The 12,417-nt window shown below is 44.1% G+C and overlaps 1 protein-coding gene across 1 annotated transcript in view; it reads left to right on the top strand.

Annotated features, from left to right (window-relative positions):
• The first annotated feature begins 144 nt into the window (after positions 1–144).
• Positions 145–12,417, top strand: part of OLFML1 (olfactomedin like 1) — a 24,412-nt gene continuing 12,139 nt past the window's right edge. Inside the window, exons 1-2 of the mRNA XM_006089669.3 lie at positions 145–670; positions 1,922–2,210. Coding sequence (XP_006089731.1) covers positions 545–670; positions 1,922–2,210 — 415 coding nt within the window. The 5' untranslated portion in view covers positions 145–544. The remainder of the gene's footprint in view (positions 671–1,921; positions 2,211–12,417) is intronic.

Genomic DNA, 12,417 nt, shown 5'->3' with positions numbered 1-12,417 from the left:
GGTGGGGTCTCCCAACAGGACTTCTGGGAAAAGGATCCTGGGAATTTTTGCCAGAAACAAAACTGAGATTCCAGCTCTGAGAAGTTGGGAGTGGTGTGTGTTAGGTCAGGGCTGTGATTGGACTGCAGAGTCCACTGCGGGGAGGAAAGCAAAAGTAAAAGAGTTGGGGAGAGGGGAGAAGCCCTTCCTGCATCCACCCCAATGCACGTTCACCCAGGCCCAGAAGCCGGGTGCAGCACTCGCCTGGGGAGGGTCCACGTGTGTGTCAAGGGTGATGCCAACAGATGCTGGACCCAGGAAGCTCTCTACCTCAAGTCAGCCCGCTAGGCCTCCAGGGACCGGCTTGCCAACAGCTGGATTTGATCACCAGCTTGCAAAGTGAGGTCATGCATCTGGTGGAATAACAGGCAAACTTTGCTTTCCGGCTGTTTTTAGAGGATTTTCACAGCAGCGGCTGGAAACCAGGAGACCACCACCTGGACCCTTGAGTCTTCTTCGAGGGGCCCAGCATAGAAGATTCCACCCCTGGGTGTTTTGCAGGACGATGCTGGCCCTTCAGCGAGCTTCTGCTCTCCTGGTGCTGTTCCTCTCCGCCTTTGTGCCCCCGCCACAGTGTGCTCAGGACCCAGGCATGGTGCACTACATCTACCAGCGCTTTCAAGTCTTGGAGGTAGGTGATCGGTGCACCTGATACAAGAACATGCTTCTCTTACCCATGCTTCCCTATCTACTTGGATGCACTGCTATGGTTACACTTGAAATTTTTTATGATCTAGTGGTTTAGAGCACCAGAGTCCAGACTGTGCACCTCCTAGACCTTGAGCAGGGCTTCCCTCTGCACAGTTTTTCTCATCTGTAAAATGGGGATGTTCATAGAATTTACCTCCTAAAGCTATTCTGAAGATTTAATATTACTCCATAGTTAGAACAGTGCCTGGCATACTGGTAAATGTCCGAAACTGTTATTATATGATGGTTCAACTTCTAAAATCTGAAAATTAAAATTTAGGGTCACTTTTTCTTCATTTTCACTATAGCAGGATGAGAGCTAATTTTAGCTTTGCTTTTTGTCTTCTTAGGATAAACCGTTAGGTCACTGTAAAAAGTCATGATATTGTTGTGCCAAGAAGCCGACCTAGCTTCTTTTGCCAAACTGAACTTGGATTTAGAAGTGAGCAGATTTCAGCGATGCTAAAGAGAAAGAACCTGGGCCTCTTCTCCATACACTGCAGCTACCATTTCATTGAACTTTGCAAAACGTAACATTTTTGTAGCATGAACAGGCTCCCAGGGACAAATGTGACCTTCTGCCCTACTTGGCCTTTGACACAACCCTGGTGTTGACATTGACTATCTCATGCTTAATCATCTTGCTTTTGTACAAGTTAAATTTTGATAAATTATCTTCTTTCAAAGATATTCTTATCTCCAATATTTATTTTCAATATTTTCCTGAAAAGTCTTAAAAGTCCAAATTATTTGGTGATCTAGTTACAGTCAGGGCAAAATCATTCCGCAGAGCAGGCCCAATGTTGTCCGGCCGACGGACTGAGGCTGGAGGTGGTGGATGAGATGTTCCCAGGCCGGTGGCCTCTTGCTGCTTCTTCACTCGCTCCCTCCTCAGACCTCTCCTCCCCAGTCCCACCTCCTTGAAAGTGCCAGAGTTATACTCAACCACGACATTTAGCACCAACTTGCCCACATTGAAAAATATATAGGACTAAATGCATGGGAAAACTTAAAAATTGATACATTGAAGTATCCATAGCACTTTAAGTTAAGAAATTAAGGGTGATTTTTATTTTCCCCCTTTTTGATTATTTGTATTTTTTAAAATCTTTTCAATGAATGATAGCTATTTATGTTACTTGGGTAACTTCAATAACTAGCAGTAATTTGGGAATTTATTTTCTGACTAAAGCAAAGACTGCAAACATGTACCCAAGCAACGAGGGCATACATTCAAGACTTCCGGGAGTTCTCAAAAAACATATCCGTAATGCTCGGGCAATGCCACACCTACACAAGCGAGTACAAGAGCGCAGTGAACAACCTGGCACTGAGGGTGGAGCGCGCCCAGCGGGAGATTGACTACCTAGAGTACCTTCGGAAAGCAGACATGTGCGTGGAATCAGAGGACAAGACGCTGGCAGAAAAGCTACTCCAAGAAGCCGAAGAAGAGAAGAAGATCCAGACTCTGCTGAACGCAAGTAAGAGAGCTGTGTCTTGTATATCATGCTGGGGACTGTCACTCAGAGACATAGACAGTACAGGGATGCTGACCTAGTATGTCAGTAATAGCTGGATGTACCCTCTTATGTGCCCGTGTGGAGGCAACCTTAGCAGGGAACTGGTGTCCACAGGAGAATCCATTCTTAGAAAGCAGCTTTTCATTTCACACGGCATTCCTAAGGGCCCATAGAAGGTCAGGCTACAGTGTCAGAGGTCAGCCAGGAAGGGCATCTCCTGATAGACCTTGGTTTGGCGGAGGTGTGTGGTTGCAGATCTTTCCAGGAGAGTGACAGGTTGGTGGATTCTCCCAGGGCCCTGTGAGCCGGGAGTGGCTGCAAATGTGCCAGGCAGTGCTCAGGGTCGGGGTCTGCAGTGAACTATTATTGTGCACGCTGTTCCAATGGTGGGATCTCGGGGATTTGTCTCCTATCTTGTGACCCATCAGAATCACTTCCAGGCCATTAAGAATAATGTTTAGGAGCTCAAATTAAAACAAGTAGCAAGCAACAAAACATAAATGAGAAGGAAAATGTCCTATGCGTGAGTCCATTTTATGAAAATAATGACGAGACAATTCCCTCCCCTTCCCCCCATCCAAGCCTGTATTCTGAGATGATTTATTGTAAATGGGAAAACTTTATTTATAGGCTAATTATGTGTGCTCCATGTGTGAGACACTCCATTAGGGAAATAAGACATAGCTGAATGCCATCATGGTGCCATCATCCCTTCTCAATGTAACCCTCATAAGAACTGCATGGTTCTTCCCAAATGAGATGACACTTGAGATGAGTTTTGAACAAAGAAATTAGAGAAGTATGTGCAGAGGGGACAGCATGTCAAAGATATGAGGGTGTGTATACTTGGCCATGCAGATCTGCAGATATGGCTGAGTGGACCTGTATGGGGCAGGTGAGTATAGGGAAGCAGGACTGAAGAGGTCAGCAGGATCCAGGTAATGAAAGACCTTGCATGCTAATGGGTTTGCACTTGACTTGAGAAACTATAGAGAACCACTGAGCAGTTTTAAGCAGGGGCATGACATGAAGGAAGAGGACAAGACTACAGAGCAGAGACCAGTCAAGGGAATACTGCAGTAATTTGGGCAACAGTGATGGTGCCTACATTGTGTCATTGAGATGGAGAACAGATGGATTTGAGAGCCACTGAGACTTGGAATCCACATGGCTTGGTGACTGATAATTAAGAGTGAAAAGTGAGTGAGAAGGATGCATGCAAGATGCTTCCCAGGGATTTGGCTTAGGTCATTGGGTGGTTAATCTGAAATATGTTGAGATAGGAAACCCAAGAGGATTTTTGGAGCTCTTATTCCTCTACTTATTTTTTTTTTTTTAGCACTTATTACTTTGAAGTCTTCTAGCTCATTTATTTGGTCACTGCTTAGATCTAAAATGTCAGCTCTATAGGAGCCTAGATCCTGCATTTCATATTCAATGCTGTGTGTGTCCCAGTGCCTAAACTAGTGTTTATGTTCAACAAATCTTTGTCAGTGAATAACTAAGTGAGAAAATGAATGAATGTAGAAGGATTGTCAGCACAGAGAGAGGGGCTATATGGTTTTGAAAGAACAGGGAACATCTTATCTCTGAGTCAGAAGACAGAGAGGAGGGTGCCTTATCTATTATAGGAAGCAGTTGATCAAGTTGGTCAAGTGAGTAATCCTTTTTGGCCCTGACATGTTCCTCTGAAAAGGAACAACTGGGGATCAGCATGGGGTGAGGGGAGGGGTAAAGGTAAGGATGAGCTCGCAGGGGATGGAACAGAAGCTGCCCCCAAAAAAACCAGTGTGTAAGATTGGGTGCTAATGTGGCCTGAGCTAGAATGTGCCTGAACTTCTGTGCCAGGGGTCAGGCAGGCCCCCAAGCCTAAACAGTTAGTGAACAGTTAGTGGATCCCTGAGCTGCTCTTTGTCCTTGAACACCCTGAGCCCCTCAGGCTTTGAAGTGCCCCTTTCCACTCCAACTTAAGCTCAGCATAGTCTGGTCTTCCTACTTATTTAACTCTCATCCTCTGCCTCATCCCTCGCGCACTGGAGGCCTGAAATGTTCCCTCCCCATCGTGAGTTCCCTGTCAGCTTTCTGGAGATTGCTCCTTCCATGCCTGGGGCCTCTGGGGCCCTCATTTGGTGATTTGGTTTATGATTAACAACCACTTTTGCCCCAACTCTTGGATGGGTCCTGTGCTACATACACAGTAGGGACAGAGGAGTGAGTAGAACGTGCTACATCCTGCACTAGCCCTTTTACTGCTTCTTTCCCTCTGGTCTTGCTCCTACAGTCTATCTGCTATCGTGCAGGCCTTCCCACAACACCAAATGAATCACATTACTCCTCTGGGTAGATTTTTTTTTTTTTTTTTTGTCATTCACCATCAGTTATGAGCAACAACAAAAAATCCATTCGAATCTCTTAGCCTTTTGTATAGAGAAGGTCCCTCACAAAGTGGCACAAACTCATCTCCAGCTTCTTAGGTTTCTGTGACTTACCCAATGCAGTTGCAATTAAAAATACAAATGTTGTTTTCTCTACCCACCCTTTATGATTCAAAAAGCTGTGGATTCTGTGGGAAGACTTCTGGGGGTGAGGGAGGTTGGGAGGGGGTTCCAGCAGTTTGGCCTGTAGCACCTCATTCAGTCCTCCAAGGGAGCACTCACATTTTTAGCAATATGTGTGTGTGTGTGTGTGTGTGTGTGTGTGTGTGTGTGTGTGTTTTACAGAAAATCTATAGGGAGAGGATAATATGACTTCCTTGGGAAAATTCAACCTTGTGTCTCAAGAGATTTCCAGAAAATTCTAACATTAGTCTAAGTGGTGCTTATTTATTCAGGAACTATTTCTTGGGTAACTATGAAGGACCAGGTTCTGGGGATAATTAATATGATGGAGTTGCTCTGTAATTAAACCATTCCCTAGAGAGCTGTTCCCAAGTCGTCAAGCTTTCTTTCAAGAAGATCCCCAAAGATATTCCCATGAGAGCCACAGTCCCAGGGATGTTTGGGGGGCAGGTAAATTTTTAGAATCTTAACTCTAACAAACATAAACACTCGCTTTCTCCCAACCCCTCTCTCTCTTCTTCCTTCTCTTCCAGTGATAGAGGGAGAGCAGGTACACACACACTTAGAATGCAGTGAGTGAAAGTTACTGGAATATAATCTAACTTATGTTTTAAAATCTTTCCAAGCCTTTGATTCTTTAACTTTTATTAGTATAAAGAAATTTTGCATTGCACTTGACAATTTATGGCAAAACACCATTGTCTCAGATACCCAGATGGAGAACTTACCCAACAGAACTCTTCGGCCAATCCCACATGCTTGCATTCTTGTGTGGATAAGAGTATTAACCTCTTTTTAACTTGTAAATCACTTATGAAGAAAAATTCTCAAGGCAGTCAAAACGAGGCATTGTAAGAGATTTTATTTCCTGTTTCAGTCCAGCTCCTTTTATTACAAGGGTGCGCGCAGGTTACCTCAAGTAACCCTCTTCCTGCTAAATTAAATAACTCGTGTCTTTTGTTAGATCATGTTTGAAAGAAGAAAGTCTGTTGCTGCAAATTTAAATGCCTGTGGGATCCATTCAGGTAGTGTAAATGTGTGTGCCTCATACTCAAAGCCATTAAAAACAAAATAAAATTAAAAACAAGACAAGTAAGCAAACAAAAACCCCACTGGAAGCCAACTAAAACATACCTCTGAGCCAAGCCCCAGGGTCTGTTAGTTCATGGTAAGTGCAGCCAAACATTAAGAGATGTGTAACTCTAATTTAAAGCAGATATATTTACCATGAAGGAGGAGAGTGAGGGTATACACACAAGTGTGAGCTCAGAAGAGTGCTTGAGTGCACACACACTCTTACACACACAGGTTCTTCACTCACAAGTTGCTGCATGCATGGGGCCAGCAACGCTGGAGGTGTGTGTGTGCAGCTCATCCTGTGCTGCCTCCTAGAGCAGTGGTCGGCAAACTCATTAGTCAACAATACAACAATTGAAATTTCTTTTGAGAGCCAAATTTTTTAAACTCAAACTATATAGGTAGGTACATTGTTATTAACTTAATTAGGGTACTCCTAAGGTTTAGGAAGAGCCACACTCAAGGGGCCAAAGAGCCGCAGTTTGCCGACCACTGTCCTAGAGAATTCAGGGTCACTGTGCTGGGTCCAGAAAGGCCCCTGTGTACAGCACGTCTCTTGTCCATCCATCTGGAAGGCCTGTGGCCTAGGAGGATGCCTCCAGTCCCATCACTACAGATACTGACAGAAGGTCCCAAAGTTGTTTCAGCTGCTGCCTTTGGGCTCTAGGTGAAGTGAACATCCATTTATTCTCTTTAGCTCACTCATTTATTCATTCATTCAACAAATGTCTAACTGAATTCCAGATTAATGCTGGCATTGTGCCAGGCATCAGAGATGGAACATTGACTGGTATAGCATCTTGTCCTCAAAAAGCTTATAGCCAAGTGGGGAAGCACATAAGCAAAGAGGATAACAGCCAGAGTGTGACTGTGCTGGTGGAGGTGTCACAGAAGCAGAAGGGGCCGGCACTAGCAGTTAAGCAAGGTCAGGGCTGCCTTGGAGATGGGGGAGACTGAAATCTAGAAAGTAACCCTCAAGCTGAGTTTTAATAATGAAAAGAACAGATCAAATGGAGAATAAAGGGCACTTTGAGTGAATGGAACAGTGTGTGGAGGCACAACGGCCTAATCGGGCTTAGCGTTCAGTAGATCTCAGGTGAGGGGGGAGTCTTGGAGAGGAGATTAAAGAACCAGACGAGAGCTAAGCTCCTTTGTGCTAAGCCAGGTCACACTTTCACGCTGTGGGAAATGAAAGTAATGTGAACAGGAGTAGCTAGTATTTATTAAGTGCCTGTTATGTAGCAGGTCATCTTTAAGCATTTTATATATTGGATCATATCACCTAATTCTCACAACAACCCTATGAGATAGGGTTACAATCATCCCCCACTTATGGGTGAGGAAATCAAGGCACTGAGACGATAAGCAACTCTCCAAGGACTCAGAGTTAATTGGCGCCAGATCTGGGATTCAAACGAAGGCAGGCTGGCTCCCACCCTACACCTCTCCCATTGTGTGTGCTATTCTGCTGGATAGTGGTAAGCATGGGAGTGTCAGGGCTCAGACGGAGGTTTTAGGAAGGTCATGCTGGTCACAGTGTACAGAAGGGACTGCAGTAGGGGAGGCTGAGTGTGCATAGGTGGGTGAGACTGGAGGCAGGGAAGTCATCTCCAGGCCTGTCACACAGGCACTTAAGGTGGGAGCCCTCTGTTCTGAGACTAGATGCCTGTGCCCATAAGGCTCAGCTGCTTCTGATCTTATTGTAGGACTCATATGAAGACCATGTCAATTCTCTTGGTTGCTATTTGATGGTGATTCCTACCATAAACAGTTTGGTTTAAATCCTTTTAAATCCTGGCCGAGAAGGGTCAATTTTCTTCCCCCACCTTCTAGATTTTTAATTCCTGACTTTTCTTCACTTACTCTTAAACTACAAAACTCCTCTGCTTCCCTCTGGTTCTCTCAGTTCACAGAAGAGCTGCACACACACTTTCCTGTGCTAGCAATCTCAGGGCATCTCTTGGGCCCTCATCTGACCAGCACCACATCCTGTAGGTTCTTCCTTCTGAGTAACTCACAAATGTATTCTTTCCATCTGCACCACTCTCTGATCATCCCTGGTCTTGGTTATAAGAGCCTCCTAACTGATCTTCAGGCTGCCACTCTCTTGCTGTACCAGGGCTTTCTTGTATACTGCTGTCATCGGGGTCATCTTGCTAGAGTTACTTTATCATTGCTTTATCAACGTTGATGGCAACCACAACCTACAGGCTAAAGCAAACCCCATAAAATAGCATAAAGAAAGCCCTTACAACCTGACCCTAATCTAGCTTTCTTTAAATAATTTATTGTGTTATTCTCTATGAAAGTAATACCTGCTGAGTAAATAAAAACTGTGAATAATGTATGTACTATAGTTGTTGGATTTACTTTTGTTATGAAAGTAGATAACAAGTCAACAGTTGACCACAGCAACTTGGAACATTTCTCAGCTTTGTCCTGTGCTACTACTGCCTATCTCCATTCACCCGATGCTCTATGTTGTGTCTGATCTGCTGTTCTGAAAACAAAAATATACTTCATGCATCCCTGCATTATTCATGCTGTGTTTCTCAAGTCTGCCACAGTGCCTGGAACAGAGTAGAAATCAATATTTTCTGACCTTGAGGAGTAGTTTATTAGACAAAGATTGCATTAAGCACTTTTTATCTGTTATCTTGTCCATGACAACTCTGCTAGGTAGACACCATGATGACTTATTTTCAGATGAAGGAGCTGTGGCTCAGGGTGTTTCACGCAGCCTGACTTCCTCCCACATTCCTGCTACATCCAGAGGACGCGTCACCCCTGAGACACACGGGATTCATCTCAGCCTTCATCTCTGCTCCCCACCCCCTCACCTCTACCCCGTGTCAGTTATCTGTTGCTACAATAATGCCACATAACAAACCACTCCGAAAGTGAGCAGTTGAAACAACAATCACTGGTTATTTCTCAGGAGTCTACAGGAGAGCTGGGCAGTTCTGTTGGGCTGGGCCAGCCTTGGCCCCTCTTGTCTGGGTTCCCTAGTGGCACATTGCCCGGGGATGGCTGGCAATGGCTTCAGCTGGGAAGACTTGGATCTCCTCCACATGACCTCTGATCTTTCAGAAGGTGAACCTGGTGGAGGCAGAGGTCTGAGAGAGAGGGCACAAGCACACCAAGATCTGGTCACTTTTACCAAATTCTTTTGGCCAAAGCAAGTTCCAAGTCTGGCTCCAGAGCCCACCCTAACAAGGCATTTGGTCTTGACCCCCTGGAAACAGGCAGTATTCAGGATCAGTTTTTAAGTTTGCAATTTTCTATATGAGAACAGTGAATCAGGCATTAGTGTGCTTGATAGTTTTGAGATGAGATAGAAGAACCATTGAGAAGAGCGCTGCAAAGTTCAAGTTCAGGATAACAGGCCCTAGAATTTGAGAAGGGAGGACAAGAACAGAATGAAATGAGATTTATCTCACAGGGAAAATCCATGGCGAAATGTCAAAATGACTTTGTTTCTAACTACGCAAATGGGAGAATGGCAGTACCACACCTAGAAATGGAAAAGAACATTTCTACACATTTCTATTCTTTTTAGTTTGGTAAGAATATTACAGGGGGGGGGGGGACACTACACCCAAAATACCCCCCAAACAAACAAAAACCAGCTCTGTTTTTCAATGAAAAATAAATAAAAGCAGGAAGTTCATAATTACAACCTTGGAATGCTTAAGTGTTGCAACAGTCAGATAATGGATTCAGAGTAGAGCAGTTTGATCAGAAATTCCCGGAGGACGGCCCACTTCGTGCTTCGCTTCCCATCAGTGTTGGCCAGCCTGGATCCTCTAGGACAGCATTCTCAAACTTTAGTCTCAGGAACCCTTTACACTTTTAAAAATTATTTGGGACCCCAATGAGTTATGTAAGTTACATCTATTGATATTCACCTTATTCATATTTAAAATATAGAAATTGTAATGTGTGCTAGTTGGTGTTCTAGGATAAGACATACAGCAGTGAATATACAGATTTGACAAAGCCCTGCCCTCCTGGGGTTTACATTCAACTGAGAGGAATCAAACAGTGAGTATGTTAAAAGATAAACTTATAACATGTCATATAGAAAATAATAAATACTATGGAGGAAAATCGACTAAGGTAAGGGGTATGGAGAGCCGGCCGCCTCTGGCAGGAGGCAGCTGAAGGAGGTTGGCTGTGTGGGACTCCAGCTGTGGGACCTCATGGTGCAAGCAGACTGGACACACACAGCTTCCAGCTTCCGTGCACCCCCATGAAGCAACCAGCCACAGATCAAGTCTGTTTTCTTTCTCACAATCTATTGCTAATCACCAAAAAAGGGAAAGCTGTCAGGGCTCCATACTGGATGCCATGGAATACTTTGAATTTAGTGCTGGGAACCTAGAACAACCTGTGACATGGATTTAGCAGAGTTCTGTCTAACTCACCAAAATCAACATCTAGAGCATTTATTGTGTTCCAGGCCCTGTTTAAGCCCTGGAGTCACAGCCCTGCAAAGCCACCTCTGAGGGTTCACTGGGTACCATTTCATAGAAGCCTCCCTGCCTTCCTGCCGTCCATCTGCCCAGGCACTCAGACACTGAAATAGCATCTGCTCATGTCCACACATACCTCTTGCTATTCAAATCAATTTGATGTTTAAGTTGCATAGCATGAGTTGGGATAGCGGGTTTGGACACTGACTAATACTGCATTATCTGAATTGAATTGATTCCCAAGTTTGGACAGTAAGTAGAAGATTCAATAGGAGGGAAATAGGTACTGTGTCCCAAGCACTGTGGATAAAAAGACAAATAAGACATGGTCTCTGTCTGAAGTGCTGGCAAGGAAACAGTGAATAAGCAATACCAGTTCAGCATGAGAAGTGCCCTAAGAGAGAGCTGCACCCCCCCCATCCCCCCCCCACCCCCCGCTCTGCAGGACTCAGAGATTTTGTTTTGAAAGACAAGTAGATGTATCCCGAGTTAGTGAAAGGCCACGGCACGGTTGGTGACTGTAACCAGTCTAGTGTGGCGGGAGAGTGACAAAAGAGGAAATCAGAGGAAGGACCTTGAGTGCCACACTAGATATCTGAAAGTCATTCCGTGTGTGAAAAGAATGACATGACCCTAATTTCTAGAAAATTAAGTTCACGTTGACAATGTTATTGTAATAGCTTGAAGGGTTGTAATTGACTACTCATCTGAGAGCTGTCATCTTCGTCATCCTGGTGTCTAACATCATACCTGTCACTTGATAGGTATTTGTAACTGTTTATTAACATGAATACAATTCAGGTGGTTGAAAAAGTCAAGTTCATAACAGAATTTTAAGAGGCAGTCAAAACATTCATGGTTTTCTGGGAATTCTCTTCTCTTTAATGAATTTGACATTCTTCTTCCCAAGCAAACCTGCCCTCTCTTTTCTGTCACTATCTCATGTGTCCTGTCACCCCATTCTTGAATCTGGTTTGTTACCCAGCTTCCTCGAATTGATTACTAAGACCTGACCTCTCTTTTTGTTCCTTGAACCCCTACTGGATTATACTTACAGACACTCTACTTGTCTCTCTGTGGCCCCTCTCCCACTCTGCCCCACTCGAGTTCATTCTCTACCAACATCCAGACTGATGTTCTAAAACTTAGTCCTACTGAGTCCTTCCTACAGAAGAATAAGTCTCACCGTTGGAGAGTGTGGTTATTACATAAGGGGAAAAGTATTTTTTAAATTCAAATAAGTGATTTTTGTGTACGAATTCACTGTGCTGCGGCCTTGGGCCAAATTCTGTCCTAATTGCTTGTCTGCAATTCTGCCTGAGGGGAAAGCACAGGTTTTCATTCTTTGGTTTGCAGGTGGAACCTTGCATGCTACTGTCTCTGTTAAGTAATTTGCATCTTTCTTTGAGAATATTTGTAAGAGTTTATTTGAGCCAATAATTTGCATCTTGGCTGGCCTCAAAGGTTTTAAATTTATTTCCTATCCTTCCTTCCCTCCTGCTAATTATCTCTTCTCAAGAGAAGCACAGCAGGGAGTCTCAGCTTACCCTTATACTCAAACACTGGAAGTCTATCCTCCCCAAATTCCAAAAAAGGAATGTATAAAAATTATAAAATATATGCCCTTAAAAACTATCCAGTCTAAACCCCTTGTTTTATGGCTGGGAACGCTAAGCTAAGGCCAGATTGACAAAGGGACCTTTAGGGAGACACAGAGACAACCAGAGATGGAATTCAGACCCCTCAGGGCTCTGACTCTCTGTCCCAGGTTCCATCGACCAGGGAGGGATAGGAGAAGCAGAGGGGAGCACATGGGGGAAATTCTGTTCCTTTTCCCCCAAAACTGTTTCCTGATATAGACCATCTATCAACACCTCTTCGTTTTGCTGTTTCTCCAAGGACTCTGCATTAGAATGGAGGAATAGAAGGAGAAAGAATTTTTATGTGTTAGTTTCTACTGTAATTTGCTTTATTTTTTAACTTTTTCAATTACAGCTGGCATTCAATACCATACCAGTTTCAGGCGCACAGCATAGCGGCTAGACATTTATCCCCTTA

Source organism: Myotis lucifugus, unplaced genomic scaffold (assembly GCF_000147115.1).
Source record: "Myotis lucifugus unplaced genomic scaffold, Myoluc2.0 scaffold_61, whole genome shotgun sequence".
In the NCBI taxonomy this organism is placed as follows: domain Eukaryota; kingdom Metazoa; phylum Chordata; class Mammalia; order Chiroptera; family Vespertilionidae; genus Myotis; species Myotis lucifugus.
This window is presented reverse-complemented; position numbering and strand designations above follow the sequence as displayed.